Source organism: Dipodomys ordii, unplaced genomic scaffold, assembly GCF_000151885.1.
Source record: "Dipodomys ordii isolate 6190 unplaced genomic scaffold, Dord_2.0 Scaffold137, whole genome shotgun sequence".
NCBI lineage: Eukaryota > Metazoa > Chordata > Mammalia > Rodentia > Heteromyidae > Dipodomys > Dipodomys ordii.
The window spans coordinates 2,218,629-2,236,829 of record NW_012267353.1 but is presented as its reverse complement, the minus strand read 5'-3'; the positions used below and the strand labels follow the sequence as shown (position 1 = coordinate 2,236,829).

Below are 18,201 nucleotides of genomic sequence, written 5' to 3'. Positions count from 1 at the left end.
TTGCATTTATGATAATAATACACATACACAGAAGAAACCAAAATTAACTGTCTGCAGAACCAATCACTGAGGAGTATTTGGTTCACAAATCACTAGGTGCCACAGAACACAATTTGGGAAACACCAAGCCCATTCTACTCCATTTACGGATACATCTTTTGACAAGAAAGCCCACATTACAGCTTTTATACTTAGGCCAAATCCATTTTCTTTACATTGTACCAAATCTGTCGATGAAACATCTGTGCACCAGTGTCAGCTTTGGCTCCTGGAACCACAGTCTTCATCTGTATGACAAAAATGCTCACCCCCATATCATTCTCTCTCTTGCTTTAGCTCCTTCAACTGTCTTTCCTCTGATACAGTTCCAGTCTCTTGGGTAATAACCCTCCTCTGTGTTTATTGCCTTGTTAAAAACACTCTTGAAATATAGATGGCTTAAAATCACTCTAAACTTAACATGCAATCAACTGAATTTCTATTCTCCTCTCACCTGTTCCAAGACCAAGTCATAGAATGATGCACAACTGTTCAGTTATACTGGTCAAAAATCAGTTTCAGATCCTTGGCATCTTCCTCTGTGTCCATATCAAATTCATCACAAGGTCCTATAGTTTTGCTTCCTAAGTAGTTCAAAAATTTCTTTAATTTGCTCTGTCTTACTTTAATAATCTTTGTCCAGCAAGCATGCTACATTAATCTATCTTTAGTAGACTAAAAAAGACTTTAGTCTACCTACTTATAGCTATTGTGGCTTTCCTGAGCTGTAAAACCTCTGATCTTGTTCTAAGCTTTTAGAGCCAACCCACTACTTTTAGGATAAGAATCTTTAGCATGACTGAGAAAGTGTTATATGATTTAGTACTTTTCTCCTCCAGTTGGATTTTATATACCCTTCTCAGTCCTCAAACATTCATCATCCCTCATTTCCTTCACTATGATCTTCCTCTTCTATCACAGGGCTTCTCTACCTTTTGTTTCCCCTGCTTGGAATCAATCTTCATCTTTGGATGTAGTTAGCTCAACCTACGAGATTCAGCTTAATGATGCTTTCCTCAGTGGTGCCCATAACAATACTGTTATTACAGGTTTTCATAGCCCTTAGGATGTTTTTTTCATACTACGTACTATTGTTCTTATTTGACATATATTTATGAGATTATCTGATAAATGGCTTGCTCTCCTATTGGATCATTAGCTTCAGATGCTTAGATTTTTACTTTTACTCAATTTTTTCCCTCACACTCAGCATGTAAGGTGTTCATGCTCAACAATATTTATTGAGTAAATTAGCTGTATAATTCTTGTTTTAGTTCTCTCTGTTCCATCAAGGAGATTGATCCAAAATCTAGGAGGGATGAAATGAGTTTGGTAAAATTACTCTCTAATGGAAAGATCAACTTAGTTTTCAAAGCCTGCCTATCTCTAGCCACACATAAGTAAGGAATGTACAGCCTATAGCTCTTGACAGTGTATGCTAGTGTTCATATAGACAGCCAGAATAAGGGAACAGAAAGTGAGCTCAAGAAGGATATGGACAAAGAATGACATTGTTTTCAAAAGAGCAAAGAAGTAGGATTCCAGAGACAACTAATACCTGAACTTGACCTTTGTTTCTAGGCTGAATTGTAGGACACTGTGTAAGTAAAGGCAGTTTGTGAGCACTAAGTAAAAAGAGGTCCTAACAAGAGAAAGCAGGTTCATCAACACGAAATCATGGCAAGTGATCATCCAGTTCCATGAATGTAAACTTGCTGAAGCGAATAAGTGATGGCCTTGGACAGGAAACATATTGATCTCAGTAAGGCTCTTCTTGACAAGGTCCCTTGCAATATCCTCAAAAGGCTGAAAAATAAGGGCTAAACTCACAGCTATTCAAATATCAGTGTGCTTGTGACCTGTTTAACAGTGTCCTCAGTGCTGAGCCACTCTAATTCTATTCTGATATCATCTTACTCTGCTTATATAATTATAATATTAATAGCTACCTAAATTGCCTCCTATGATTTAGGATGTGCACTTAAAGTACACTTCATTTGTACATGGCTAAAATGTATTATTAGGACTGGGTGCTGGTGGCTCATGCCTATAATCCTAGTTACTCAGAAGGCTGAGATTTGAGGATTGTAGTTCAAGACAGACTGGGCAAGAAAGCCTATGAGACTCTTACTTCCTCCAAAGTACTTAAAAAGCCAGAATTGGAGCTGTGGCTCTACTGGTAGAGCACTAGCTTAGAGCAAAAGAAGCCCAGGAGCAGCACCTAGGCCCCAAGTTTAAGCCCCAGGACAGGCATACATACACACACACACAATATTATTATTATTGTTATAATCATCATTATCATTGAAGTTGAAGAAATTACGACTTGGGAGGTTAAGTAGTTTGTTCAAAATCACATAGTTAATTAGAGGTACAGCTAGATTATAGTGCTGAATTATCCCCACCTCCATGGTTGTGGTGTTCTAGAATGCTCTTTGCCAGAAGTACAACTTTGTAGCTGCCTAGTAAGCACTCATATGCTAGTTTACAATACTCTACAGTAGAGATCACTCCCTGTAATGCATAGACCTAAAACAGCCTATGGATTTTATTTATAGGAGTTCTATAAAACTGGATTACATTTTGCTTTCATTAACCTGCAACAAAAACTTAGCATTTCTTTTGATAATTTAATTGACATAGGCAACAAGCAACAGTGGTTTCAGTAGAATCTGTCTATGAAGTTGTTATCCGTAGAAATCAGATATTTTCATGTTACATTACTGTTGTCACAGATATCTCAAAACACCTTTTATGTTCATCACTTTGAAATTATAGTAGTTATTAGACCTATTGCCAGATTCATTATTGAACATTTTAACAAGAACATGTTTTATTATATCACATTTTAAATATTTTATAACTCTGCTAAACTGTCATAAGTAACCTTAGGTATTTTATATTACTGTATTTGTGCTATTTTATTTTTGGCTGACATATAAAGGCTCTATTTCTACTTCTTCATGGTCCCAAACAGATGCTGAGGAAAATGTTACTTTGGGGAGGAGTCTCCTGTCTTTCCAAGGACTAAAGGCCAGAGCCAAGCCTTGTGCCATGCTAAGCAAATTCAGCTTGTTCTGCAGTGTGTGTGGCTGATGCCAAGGAAGCTTCTCTTTGTGGCATGTGTGTTTCATGCTCAGGCAAATAGTTATGACTCAGGGTAGCTCACAAAAGGTAAGTGAGTGATGATAGTTCAGGACCCACTATAAAGAGGCAAAGGACGTCTATCACACACTGTGAAAATGTGCTTTCAGTGGTGTTTACTGGTGTTGCCTTGAAGGATACAATAAAAGAAACACAGAGTACTGATGAGCCAGTACTTAAGGATTTGGACAAGTCCTTTCACATTTCTGAAAACCTCACACACATCACTCTGGCTGAAACAGTGTAGGCAGAGTGACTGTAAAATTCTGGTGGGACATATGTCATCAGCTAGGGACACAAAGAGAAGTTAAGTGTGATGAGCCACATTCGTGTCCCTGAAGTAGCACCCTGAGACCATTCCCAAAGACCCAAAACCCACTCATACTCCAGGGAGCCAATTCCCAGACTCAGGGCTGTTTACCAGAGAGAGGATCCCTTTAGGGCATGGATGCTGGAACCTGGGGTACCAGCAGGGTTCTCTTTTGTCTCTGCTCACTAATGTCAAAGTGGTGTTAGTAATACACACACACACACACACACACACACACACACATACACACCACACTACACTACACTTCCTAAGGTCACTTCCTGATGGAACTTAGTGGCAGACAGACAGGACTTTCTCCATTATAATGAGATACAAAATAAGGTTCAGAGAAGTTGAGCAACTGACTTGATCCAAGTCACACACTGTAGGAATACACAGATCCAGTCCTGTTGTCCATGAGTCTGTGCTCTTTGGTATATTCATCAGCATGAGGGATGATTGAAATCTGGAGAGGTACAAAGGTGGATGGATGCTCAGGATTTCTGACACAGACTATTCCTGAAACTCATTCCCAATCTAGAGTGATGCTTCTGGAACTCAAAATATTTCTTTCCTTCCTTCAATAAGCAAAAATATGTAACCTTGTTCTGTGCAGTCAGCAGAATGCCAGAATGTTCTGTGGTGATCATGCAGAGGAGACCTCTGGAAATGCACCAGGAGACACTTGTTCACTTCCCAGTGAGAACAGGGGAAGGGGATGAGAGCTGAGAACCTGGGGAAGGTTTCATCTCTGGAAGAGCCTGAATCAAGAAAGCTTTGCAAACAAGGATTCAGAGATGCCAGGTCACCCTCAAGAATGAGCTCCTGGCATCTTAGGCCAAGTCATTTCACATCTCTGAATATGATTTTCTAATCTGTATTATCAGATGGTGTTTAAGATAGTTATATAGCAAGCTGACATATAAAAGGAAGCCAAATGTATTAGTGTTCCTTAGAAGAACCAGTACCAGTCCTCTGAGGTATTAACAAAAGCCCTTCCAGGCCAAAATTATCTCCTATAATGAAGTCCAGTGAGTTTTCCAGAAAGAAATCCACTATTTGCCTAAAGAGATCAGAGGGAGAATTGGAGGCTGTGCTGGATGTGATTTGCAAGGGCACCCACTAACCTTGAACTTCACTGGCCTACAGCTTCACTTCCGTTCTCTGTGCTCTTCTTGCAGGCTGCGATCCCTCAACGCTCTCTCCCCAGCAGGCAGGCTTGCGCTGTGCGCAGAAGGCGAGGCACGAGCCTCCAATCTTGCTCAGCCTCCGCTGCTGCTGCTGTATCCCTCGTCATCAGCACCATGTGAATGAACCAAATTATCTCCAGGGCTCAGGGCGTGGGCCACATAGCCAAGCTCAGCCGTCAAAGGATCCCAGCGTCATGTTCTCCACCCCCTTATGAGAAGGCTGCTGCTGTCGTAGGGGCTGTGAGGGAGGCAGCCAGCCTGGAAGTGCCATGTAGGGAAGAAACCGTTCCGTTTCAGTGTTAGGCTTCTAAAATAACTGCTAATAAAAAGCCTTCATACTGTGACACTTCAATACAGACACCCACAAGGATACCTTGACAAGCTGTTTGACTCTTCACAAGCCTTTTCTTGCTTTTCCTGTGCCAGGCCCCCACCAGTCACCCACACAGATATACAACCATGCAGTGACAGCGCAGACCAGCAGGGGTCTGCCTAGACTACTGGGTCCTTGGAGCTTTTCTTCCTGGCAAGAGGTACTGCTGCTCCAGTCCTGGCATGTCCAGGGGCATTTTCCCTCTCTTTTAACCTGACTTTTGTTCCGTGTTTCTTTACAGTCACCATGGCTTGGACAATATTTAGAGCAGGAGCCAAGCTCACTTCTACAGATGAGAGACGAGATCCTCAAATAACATTTCATGCACATACTAATCATAAGATCTCGGGCTCATTTAGAAAAGGCAAAGAATTTAATAATTCTGAGTTCTGATCAGAGAGTAAGATACGGTTGAGTGTTACTGATTAAAATTCAAGGGGTCTTTCCTAGTGGAAATCCAAAATATCTATGCTAATACTATGGCAATACCACAATTTCCTTCAGGGAAATAAAGGTGATGTCTGAGTGAATTGCTAAGAGTACTTATCCTATTTTTGGAACTTGTTAAGTAAGACTAGTTATAAAGTTGTCATTTGTGTCTTAGCATAGATAAGACCAAGTTTTATCTTTAATTACTGGCTCCAAATGTTCCTGAGAAGAATAACTATAATGGTTCTTATACTTGGCTGCACATGAAACTCATGTAACAGATTTACTCAGAATTTAAGTTTCTAATCTTTATCCCCTAGTCCTTAAATACACCATAAAATGCTGAGTCAGTCATCTAAAGCAAGGCCCAGAATCATGATTGGAGGGAAAATTGAAACCAGTCTAAGGTATTCTGATGTATGGTCAAGTCGAGGACTGATAGAATGGGATGGGAACACATGGTTCCACAATATCATGTCTTCACTAGCAGGAAGAAGCATCTGGAGGTGTTCTTAAGGCCTTATCTCATTAAGCAACTTGGTTTGATGATTCTTTTAGTAAAGCTTAACTTAAGGTTTGTTTTATTTAGCATATCAAATTCCAGCTGTTTGAATAACTATCCAGAGACTGAATTTTAAGAGAGTTTAAGACACACTGAAAGATGAAGACAAGTCACGGTGGGACTTACAAATGATTTTCATACTAAGGGCCCAGTAACATAGGACGGCATCTTTATTTGGAAAGATTTCGAAGAACACTCTATAGTCTTTTGGGAAGACTCTTCTTAGGCATGACCAGGAAGAATTCTGAAAGTGCCCTGAACGGTATGAGACACTGGAGTTGAAAGTTAGAATATATTCGTTCTTTTTAGGCAGAAAATGCAATTAGGTCTTAACTACGATAGCAGTCACACACAATGGAAGTTGTTAAGGTTAACAACTCCACTATCTGCTACTTTTATTCCTTTAAAACTCAGGCCAATTTAATTTTCTTCTCATAGAATTTTTCAGATTTCATCCCACATCTCCCCAATAAATCAATTTACTCTTAACAGCATGCATCACAGTGCCTAGTTTGAGTGACTCATTTATGTGTCTTCTCCCCAGGAGAGGTGTGATTTTCTTTATGGAACAGAACAAGTTTTTCTCAGTAACTACATATTAAAGAGGCATGGTTAAGAACCATATATGCAATATTATCTTGGCTGTTTCAGCCATTTCATCTATCCAAGATGTTTCAACATTGCCCACATAGCAAAGACTGTAGGAAAATGTGAGGGGGAAGGGTGTAGCCTTATCTATATTCTGCCCACTCATTCTTTTTTTCTAATGCCTTCTTGCACTAATTCACATTTTAAGCCTGAGTAATCTCTCTGAGGTAGCAAGTGGGCTAAGATAATTTCCTCTTGCTCAATACTCATTGGAGATGGGGAAAATCTACTCTCCTACTTAAAGTAATAATCTTGTGTAGGCAGGAAAACTTTAATTGTAGAAAAGGATTATGTAAATGTAAGTTATTTAATTAAAAAGCAAAAAAAAAAACCTTCACAGGAAGTATCTGTTAAAAAAGATGATGATGAGAAGTTGTTTCTCTTTATTGTAGATTGTAATTCACTGATAAATTTTTGAAATTACATATTCATCACTGAGAGAGGTGGCAACTCCCTTCTGCTTCTAGGAAAGATGAAGTGACAGAGAAGAGATTTATTTTCTTACCCCTTAAAATAGTTTACATATAAACTACTTTCAGAAAGGTTGATAAAGCTAATGAAAGACAGGAATCCCAGCCGGGCGCTGGTGGCTCACACCTATAATCCTAGCTACTCAAGAGTCTGTGATCTGAAGATCGTGGTTCAAATCCAGCACTGGGCAATAAAGTCCATGAGACTCTTATTTCCAATAAACTACTCAGAAAAGCTGGAGGTGGTGCTATGTCTCAAGTGATAAAACACTAGCCTTGAGCCAAAGAAGCTCAGGACAGTACCCAAGACCTGAGTTAAAGCCCCAGGACTGGCTTCTCTCTCTCTCTCTCTCTCTCTCACACACACACACATACACACACACACACACAGATAGGAATCCTTGAGATAAGAATCAAATTTGCCCAGTCATGTGATTTCCCAAGCTTCATTCATTGAAAGTGACAGAATGGGGAACTCAGATAGGTCCGAAGCAAACTTGATTGAATTGAGAAGTATCAAGGACATTTGGAAAGCTCACTTGTAGGTATGTCTTGAAGACATCTCCTGAAAAGGCTAACTAAGAGGGAAGACCTGCTCTGAGTATGGATGGCATCGTCCCACATCGTGAGATCTAGATGGACTCACAAAAGAAAGGCCAGAGTGTAAGCATCCTCTTTCTCTACCTCTAGCCACCTTGATGACTGAGTTGCTTTGCCCCACCCCACCATAATGGATTGATGCCTAAGAGACTGTGAGCCAAAGTATATCCTGTTACCTTTAAATTCTTTCCCTGAGGTATTGGGTCACAGTAATTAAAAACAACAACAAAAAACCAGACTCGCATACCTCATGAACTGAGAAAATAGAGCTAAGAGCCTAGGAAGAGCAAGGTGGCTAAATGGAAGAGGCAGAATATCAAAACAGACAGCTACACACAGGGAACTCCAAAGATCTACAGAGGGTGCCCTTGAACACTGAGTTTAAAGCTGATCCATGAACATACTGAAAAGCCTTCTTGTCAGTAGAACAATTTTAAATAGCAGCTCAAATGTCAGATCTATGTGAATCCAGCTTGGATTTCCCAAAGTAGACAGGAGGCTTCTTTTTTGGGGTTCCAAGCACACATCTATATTATAATGTTTATCTCATTGTATTGGAATTCCAATAAGAGCAAGGTCCCAATGGCTCATGCCTGTGATCTTAGCTACAAGGAGGCTAAGATCTGAGAATCTTGGTTTACAGCCAGTCTGAGCAGATGTATCTGAGAGACTCTTTTCTCCAATTAATCATCTATAGCTCAAGTGGTAGAACACCAGCCTTGAGTGGAAAAACCCAACCAAAAATATAAGGCCCTGAGTTCAAGTCATAGTACTAGTGCACAAAGAAAAAGAAAGTCTAAGAAAACTCCAAATGTCTTTTCTCTTTTGATCTAGATGTAGCATCTGGCACATAGTAGATGTTTCATACATATGGGTTGAATAAATAAATAAATAATGAATGAAAAGACTCATCTTGCAGCAACTTGAAAGCCTATGTAAAAGGTTCTTAGGAAAGCTTGAATACAAATTAAACCAATTTAGAAATTTGAAACAATTTATGCAAATCCAGTTTAATATAGAATTAGTCTGAACTCAATGTTCTGATTTCTCCCTGGCAGACAGCTACTTTGAACTGTTCTCTCCAAGTGCTGATAAAGGTACAGACTGAAGATGATTTCATAGAATGAATAACCTTTCAGGTTTCTGAGGGCGAAAGAACCCAAACAGAAAGGCCTATAATGGTTCATGTAAAAGTTAAAAGTCATCATGTAAGTACTATCCGGTGGCAGAAAAGGCAAGGAAATAACACAAGCAAATGAAAGATAATGACACAAAAGACTTCTCTCATTCAGGAAGGGATTGGGTTGCCCTTAGAATAAATTCTGTGTCTGGTTTCAAGTGTGTTAGCTAGAGTATGCAAGAAGAAGTTTTTCTGCTGAAGTGATCAATGGAAGTCAAGGTTCATCTTATTATTTTTTTCTGAAAAGAAATTATCTGAGATAAAGATTCTCTAAATCCCTTCCAGAAGCCCATGTTTCTAGTCTCAGAGGTAGAGCCCAGTGAGAATCCTAGGGCTATGGGCTAAACCATCTATGTACTCAATGAAGTTCCCTAATAGTATCTTGTTCAACCATCATTTGACCAACCTATTATGTACCATTTGCCAAGCCAGTTTGTATGGATCTGAAAAATATAAGACTTGCCCTCTACCTTCTTTCATGTGAATCAGAGGGAAGTAAGACCCAATTTTGATGATACAAGATGCTCTATACTCTATGCTAAATGAGTTATTGAGAAAGGGAAGATCTGTAACAAATTCCTCTGTTTGCAGGAAGTGAAGCAGGATGAGAAACTGGAATTATCTCCTAGGTTGTTTGCCATTGGTGGTAGCATTGGTGCATTAAATAATAGGACACTAAAAATATTTTTTGGAATGAGTCCATATCCCTGTCTACCTATCTATATTTTTATTCTGTTCACATTACATGAAAATATTTCATAAGAATATTTCTTCTTTCTTTTGTGTCAGTTCTAGGGCTTGAATTTGGGGCCTGGGCACTACCCTTTAGTTTTATTGCTCAGGGCTTAGCACGTGATGATCCACATGTTCACTTTTACCAGAATTTTAGTGGTTAGTTGGAGATAAGAATTACCCTGCCCAGGGGGAGGGGGGGAGTATGGGAAGGGATGGGAAGGGGAAACAAAGAGGAGGCAACAATGCTTGATAAGAAATGTACTCGTTATCTTGCTCATGTAATTGTACATGTACAGTATTCTCACAATTAAAAAAAAAGAGAATTACCCTGCCCAGATTGGCTTTGAACTGTGATTCTCACAACTCAGCCTCCTGAGTAGCTAGGATTACAGGTGTGAGCCACTGAGTCCTGGCTAGTATACTCTATCTCAAAAACTAAAGTTTAATAGTTAACTCTTGATTATTATAATTATTACTATATACTTGTGTGGTTCTTAAATTATCTAAATCTCTCCTCATTTTAGTGGTCAGGACTTTATTTTCTATTTCATCAACCTTCTTACACCAGGGAAAACAGACAAGGTACAGGAAAAGGAGCTGGGATTTGAATCAGTTTATTGGTTACTTGTTATAATAGCTGTGCCCCTCCTGGGGCCTGAACTCAGGGCCTGGGCACTGTCCCTGAGTATTTTGCTTAAGGCTATCACTCTACCACTTAAGCCATAGCTCAATTTACAGCTTTTTTGATAGTTAATTAGAGAGCAGAGCCTCAAGAACTTTCCTGCCTAGGCTGGCTTTGAACCAAGACCCTTAGATTTCTACTTCCTGAATAGCAAAGATTACAGGTGTGAGCCACCAATGCCTGATATATATCAGCTGTTTTTTAAAATAGCACATTGTATTTCTCTTCGTAGATAATAAAATGGCACTTATCACCTTACAGTGATTTCTTAGACATTATTGTCTATGGTCTTTTGTCATGTTGACCCTTTAGGATTCTAAGTATATCCTTGCATAGTCAATTTATAATCATTTGCTTCTTTAAATACCTATACTAAATTAACCTGCCTTTTCTGCTTCCTTTTCTTCTTAAGTGCAAGATGGATTAAAGGGTATGATTTCTTATCACCTCCACATAAAGCTAAAGCCTGACGGAAAACAAAGCTTAAACACTAAGCTTTTGGATGTCTGGGGCTCTCCACTCACCAATAGATCCTGTGACTATGCACATGTTAGAACCAGAGAAAACCAACAAAATGTACTTTCAAAAGAAATCAATGGATTTCCAGTTGCAGAGTAATGACCAAGTAGACTTGAGATTCTAGGTCTTCAAAAGAGGCAGAATGTGACAGAAATCCAGTTCAGATGTTTCCTAAATGTCAGGTTTTGCCAGTGGAGGAAATGGATTAAAAACAAAATAGAAGACGGGTACTGCAGAGCTGCTAATTAAAACAATTCAGAGAACATAAATGCTGGAGTAATTTTGGACCCGCCATGTCGGGCTGGTTTCAATGCAAATGCAGTGTTGATTCTTCCCTTCACTGGGAGGGTATAATTAGCTCAGCTGCGACAGGGTGGAAGGAATCCGTGAGGCCTGGTGCTGCCAGCTCACTCATGAGGGGAACAGCTGACACCAGCTCCTCCATCAGAGGCTGTACCGAGGCTGTTCACAAATCACCATGAGCAGAAGGCTTATGGAATTGGTGCTTCCTTACAGATGAGGGATATGGCTGGGCATCAGTGGTTCATGCCTGCAATTCTAGCTATTCAATAGGCTGAGATCTAAGGATTGCAGTTTGAAGCCAGTATGGACAGGAAAGCCTGTGAGGTTCTTATCTCCAATTAGCCACCCAAAAGTCAGAAGTAGAATTGTGGCTCAACTGGTAGAGCACCAGCTTTGGGCAAATAAAAAGCTAAGGGACAGCACCCAGGCCCCGAGTTCAATCCACAGTACAGGCTCCTTCTGTGATCACCAACCTTCCATATAAGTTAGCCTAGGCTTACCTAAAAATGCTCCCAGAAGGGAATATTGGCATTGCTGATGACAGCCTGTACCAGCTATGGTAGCTCCTCACCATGAAGTGTGGGACAGGCTGTTGCAGAAGATAGGAAAAGGAAATAGTGAAAGAAACCTCATTAAAGGTGATAGCAAATGAGAAACTTGAATAAGGAGAGCACATGACCCCAGCTACGGTGATAGATAAAGAGACACCATGATGGAATTGGGTTTAAGATTTAGCTTCTCAGTGATCCAGTGGAGGAATAGTTCATTTGGCAAGAGTGCCCTGGTCCATTGCTACCACAGGTGCACTGGTTTTCTGAGGAATCAGCAGCACCTTCTGCTTCTCCACCTAGTGAGCTACACAGAATGGACTCCATTGTACTGCTGTTTCAAGGAGCAAAAATATCCCCAGAACCACTTCGAGAATGAGAAATACTTCCATGAAACTAAACTAAAATCCATAATGTCATTGTTTTTCTAGGCTGTTGTCCAATTGTCAGGTCTCCCATCCACCATCCACTACTCTTTCCTGCCTATTCCCACTGATGGCAAGGTCACTGTAAGGCTGGTAGATTTTCCTGGGTTTGAGTGGGTAAAAACAAACAAAAAGACAAAGCATAAGCTCTGTCACTATGTAATAGCCATGGAGTATGTCGGACGAAATTGATGTGACATCTGAAATATATTTGTTAATGACTAGGAGACTTCCAAGAACATAATGAAGAAAATGGGAATTATTATTTTCTTCAATCAATTTGTCAGAAAGTAGTATAAGATCTTATCACTTAAGTAAAGGATTTTCTTACCAAATTGAAATAAAATAATAGCACATGGCAAATGCCAGTGTTTTTATAATCTATAAGTGACCAAGATTAACTTCTCAAGTTCCGAAGGATTGCCACAATATTGCTAGCATTTTCTACTCTAAAGGTGTTATCTTTTTAAGTTCTAATTTATTATGCCATCATATTTACAAATCAATGGGGTTTTAGAATGTATATTCACATATTGTGCAATTGCCTCTCTAAATAATTCTAGAATATTTTCATTACCACAGCAAAAAGATCTGGTACCCTATAGTAAGTCCTTTCTAGTTTCCCTTCCTGGAACACTGTTCAATGTTTAGTGGACATATGTATTCCTAATCTGGACATATAGTATTTGGCCTTTTGTATCTAGTTTCTTCCAATTACCAGACTGTTTTTAAGATTTATTCATGCAGCAGCAAATCCTGCTCCATTCATTTTTCTTGCTCAATAGTATTCCAGAGCATGGATAACCACATTGATTATCCATTTATTAATTGATGGTCACTTACATTATTTACACCCATCAATTATGACAGACAGATCTTCCATGAACATTTGTGTACAAACTCTTGTGTGAACACAATAATTCCAGTTCTTTTGGGTATATTCTTAGGAGTAGAATATCTAGCTTGTCTTGGTGAACATGCTGGGGAGCTAATAAACAGTTTTCCAGAACAGCTACACAAATTTACATCCCTACCAGCAATGAAGGAGTTCCACTTTTCACAGTCTTGCTAACATCAGTGCCTGTCTGTCTGTCTGTCTTTTCATTATACCATCTAGTGGTATAATAAAGTGATAGACCATTGTCATTTTTCTTTGCATTTCTCTAAAGGTCGATGATGTTAACTATCTTTCTATGCTGTAGTTAGTCATTTGGCCATTTTTTGAGAAACATCTATATAAATGCTTTGCCTATCTTTTCCATTGGGTGGCTTATCATTTTCCTGTGGAGCTGTTCAGTATTCTATGAAAATATTTTCTAGAGATTCCTATAGAGGATGATATTGGATTCTCTCCTTAATTCAATCTTTGGCTTTATTGATTTGAGCAACAATTTATAACATTATTGAGCACTTATTTTGCTCCAGGCACTTTTAAAAAAGACTTTATTAACTGCTAAGAGACAAGAATGGCTTGATCCACAGTTTCCTTCTTTATGTGCTTACCAAGATCAGTGAAACTTTTCCTCAGAGAAGCACCCCCTATTTCTTTTTCTCCTGGACTGGGAGACACCCCACCCCTCTCTCTCACCAAGCAAGTATAATTAACTAACCGAACAGATGCATCTATTATCCAATACTGGTATGTAAAGTGTCTGTAATGTTTTAGATACCTGGAACCTGCCAGTTACTTCTAGCTCTTAAGCTCCAGCTTGAACATCTAAAGTTAAGGCTGTGTTCATGTCTCCTTCTTGGTTTCTATTCTTGCCATACAACACATGGACAATCTTTATAAAGAGGCATAGACAAGAAACAATAAAACCCAAAACACCACATAGGAAACAAACTGAGGAGGTACTTTCTCAAGAATAAGTAATTCTGAGAAAAGCAAAGGACAGCAGAAGCACAGACTTCACCAGCCTTACTCTATTAAGAAAGGAAGTCAATGTGCAGGTCTTATCCACTTAGAGAATAAACACCCTGATGGTGTTTCTTTCTCCTCTATTTTCTTCTTCTTCCCTTGAAAGTCAAGCTGCTCAAATAAGAACATCAAATGGAGAATCTGAGGTAGCAAAAAAAAAAAAGCCAAATACCCCAAACCTTCATACTAATTATCTGAACTTTGAAGTTTCCAGAAATGTCTCCTTTCTCTATCTCTAAATTCTAAGATGTAAATGAACAAATTCCATTTATCCAGAGGACAAATTCTAAGTAATAGTGGATTTGAATCACTGCCTGTAACCTCATCTTCCATGATTTTAAGCTAGGGACCAGCAGGCAGGCAGGTGGAGCAGGCAGGAGTAGATTCAGCCCCATTCCATCCAGGTAAATGCCACAACATTTCCAGGCTCTACCTTGAACCCTCCCAGGTCTAAAGGAGTATCATGTATGCGAACAAGTTCATCTTTTCCCAGTCTTCAAAGTCCTGAAGTATAATTTCACAGAGCCTAATGTAAATCCCACAAATCCTATCACCTCATTACCACTACCCCTCCAGAAGTCCTCCAGAACTCTTGGGCTCCTCTGAAAATTCTCATGCTGATGAATTTTCTCTTAGAGATGTCACATATCATGTCAGGAGAGTTATAAAAAAAAGCAGGAAGGAAGTCATGAGAACCATATTCCCTTAAAATTTATACATTGAATGCTTTCCCCTAGACCCAGAAGGCAACTATATCTGAAAAGCGAACTGTAGATGAAAATTAGCCCATGAGAGTGAGCTCTAGTCCAATCTGTCTTAACAAGAAAAGAACAGTGAGATACAGAGAAATCGGGAGTTCATAGATATATGAAAATAATCAGAGAAGCAAAGCAAAGAGAGGACTTAGAAGTAATGAACCCCACTATCGCCTTGATCTTGCATGTCCAGTCTCCAGATCTTTGAGAAATAAATTTCAGTGAACTCCCCTAGTCCGTGATCATTTGTGACATTATCCCAAACAAATGAGTCTGAGGAGAGAAAGAATCTCCCTCACTGGAACAGCTACTCACCCTGTAGTAGTCTGTGCTGTACACGTCCCGGGACATCCCAAAGTCCCCAATTTTCACCAGTAGGTTCTCTCCGACCAGGCAGTTCCGGGTTGCTAGGTCTCGGTGCACGAAATGCTGGGACGCCAGGTAGACCATACCTGCAGCGATCTGCTGGGCGATATGCAGCATCTGTGACTGTGTCAGCTCCGTGGGTGGGTTCCCCTCGGCCATCAGCACAGCATCAGGACCATGTGCCCTGTGAAAGGGCAAAGAGATGACAGTTGCAGGCTCAGCTCTTTGACTAGAGGGTCTTTTGCCCCCACCATACCAACATAAAGAGAAAACCATGTCTTTTTCCTTTACTCAGTTTCCCCTCTTTGAAATAAATTTTGCTTTGGGTCAGTTCGCGGCATCTGGAAACTGTCCTTGAGCTTTGGTGTTCAAGGCTGGCACTCTGCCACTTGAGCCACAGCTCTACTTCCAGCTTGGTAATAAAAATCTCATGGGTGTTCCTGCCCAGGCTGGCTTCAAACTGTGATCCTCAGATCTCAGCCTCCTGTGCAGCTAAGATTATAGGCGTGAACCACCAATTCTGGGGCTATGTTTACTCTTAAATCTGCAAGAGCACCTGAGCATGTGGAATTCTCAGGGCTATGTGGGAGTACCTGAACTGGGAACTGCCACATATTCCATTAAACTGACAGGCTTACATACTGGGAGCTCTAGAACTTTCCTAAGGTTAAGGCACTGACCAGAGCCCTTGATACTGATAAGTAGCAGGTAGCTAAAGTAAAACAAGCACATGAGGAGAGGTTGGCTTTCCTAGATGTCTGGTCATAGCTCCCTTGTGGGGCTCCCCATAAGGCCTCCTTCTATCTCCCTGACCTGTGGCCACACATAGTTTTCAAGCTGCCCTGACTCCCTCACACCCAGTTGAGCAACGATCCAGGGTATTTCCAGCATGGACATCTGGTATCATTTCTGTTGCTCCTTTATCTCTGTTCCTATGGACTGTCCATCACCTAGGACAGCTCTACTCAATATAATTCATCCATTCTTTTGCTGGAGAAAGTTTATTCTTTGTACATTGGAAGGGTGGACTACGTTTTTTTCTTTAATCTTCATTTTCTTCTCTTATACTCCTGGCTAAGTCAGACTTAAGGCAAACTAAGCACATTATGTGCTCCAGATAGGGGAAGATCTTCCTCTGTCTTAGGATGCTGCCATCAGCAATGAGAGTTCCCACAAGAGGAATTTCTGCACTGAGCCACCACAATAGTGGTTAGTGCCCCTCATGGCCTGAGGGGTCGCTGCAGGGCAAGAAATGAAGGCCAGGCTTGCTGTTGGGCTTTGCCGAGATCTGGACAAAAGGCTGCTTCCTCAAAAAGGGAGATTAAGAAGGGGAAAGCCTCCTTCAATGCACTTTGAAACACTTGAAAGAAATAGAGAGAATTTAAGTTTTAAAGTGAATGGTTTCCACTGTTGGGTTCTGGCACGGATGAGTATTTGAAAATATAAAAGCCAGAATCATCCTCAAATCATGTTAAAACATTTTGCCTTGCCCCTCACTCCCCTCCCACCGGTATAACTTCTTTCATCATGGCTCTGGTCCACAGATATCCTCCCTGCCTTTGATTTCCAAAACATGCTATCTTCAAGCTTTTCATCTTGCATTCTTGTAAACAAGCACTGGGAGAGGGGTTTGGGAGACTCTGAGTCCAGACAGGATAGATCTTAGGAACTCTTCTAACATCTCTATAATCTGCAATTTCCTTGTTAGAAACACAAAAGGAGTTTTTCTGGGTGATCTCTTAGCTCCTTTCTGTCTTAAATAGCTGGATTTAACCATTCCCTAGGGAAGACCATCCTATTTTTTATACAAGATAAGTCCTCAAACTTTTCACCCCTTCGCAAACCCCAGCCCCCAATTCCTCTTGAAGAACTGTAGTAAGGAAATGCTTTAAGCTTTCCTCAGCTCAAAATCCCTCCTTGCTGGGTTCCAGTGGCTCACATCTGTAATCCTAGCTATTTAGGAGGCTGAGATTTGAGGATTACAATTTGAAGCTAGCTCTGGTAGGAAAGTCCTTGAGACTCTTTCTTCCAATCCAAACAGCAAAAAAGCTGTCAATGTAGATATGGCTCAAATGGTAGAGTGCCAACATTGAGTTGAAAAAAAAAAAGCCTAGCAAGGGTCTGAGTTCAAGCCCCAGGGGAAAATAAAAGTCCCTACAGGTAATATGTGTAGTAGAACCAAAGCTCCAAGTGACAGAGCTGAATTTTAATCCAGTCCTACCATAAATGCTGTGTTATGACTGATGTGATTTGTCTGCTGTCTGGCTGCAGATAAATGGCAGATCTTTTCTTATTGCATAAATGGGGGTGGTCATTGCATCTTTCTAAGGGCACTGATTTGAGGGAGGATTGAGATTGTTTGTACAGTGCTTACTGGCCTTTTCTAGGGAAACAAGAGGTAAAAGATCTCTTTAAAAGGATGGAGAGAAAATAACACAAGTTTTCCTTTCCAAAATATCCAAGGGCCGGCTCTTCCCACCAAGCTAAATGTTCCTGAAGCCATCTCCTTTGGGGGAACAAATTTGCTTTCACTTCATTCCTTAACTCTACAGAGACCTCAGCACCAAGACAAGGACCCCAAAATACACAAACACTAAGGGAAGATCTGAAATGAGGACCAAAGTATCTGGGCCAATGCAAAAGGCATATATTTAGTTCAAAAAGTGAATAAGTATTGGATAAACCTCAGAAACCTGGATTAGTCTAAGTATCTGTTAGAAGCAAAGACTCCAGGATGGGAACGTCTGAAGTTATGGGGAAAAGTCACCACTGGACATGAGCCCACCTCCAGCCTTGTACTCTGTAGACACCAGAAAGTGGGTGACCCTCTGATGCCCAATGTACTTCATAACACCATGCATAGATTAGAGGAGGCCTCTCAGGAGCAGAAGCCTCATGAAAGGAAGTCAAGTGAATTCTGAATAAGGTTTTATGAGGAATCTCAAAAGGGCATGGTAGCCTCTGCTACTATGTTATTCATCGTATCTCAGGCTCAGTTTCTCCTG

The 18,201-nt window shown here is 40.3% G+C and overlaps 1 protein-coding gene across 1 annotated transcript in view; it reads right to left on the bottom strand.

The window, feature by feature from the left end:
- The window catches only part of Ntrk2 (neurotrophic tyrosine kinase, receptor, type 2), a 363,714-nt gene that overhangs the window by 48,122 nt on the left and 297,391 nt on the right, over positions 1 to 18,201 (bottom strand). The window contains exon 17 of the mRNA XM_013031082.1: positions 15,146 to 15,380. Coding sequence (XP_012886536.1) covers positions 15,146 to 15,380 — 235 coding nt within the window. The remainder of the gene's footprint in view (positions 1 to 15,145; positions 15,381 to 18,201) is intronic.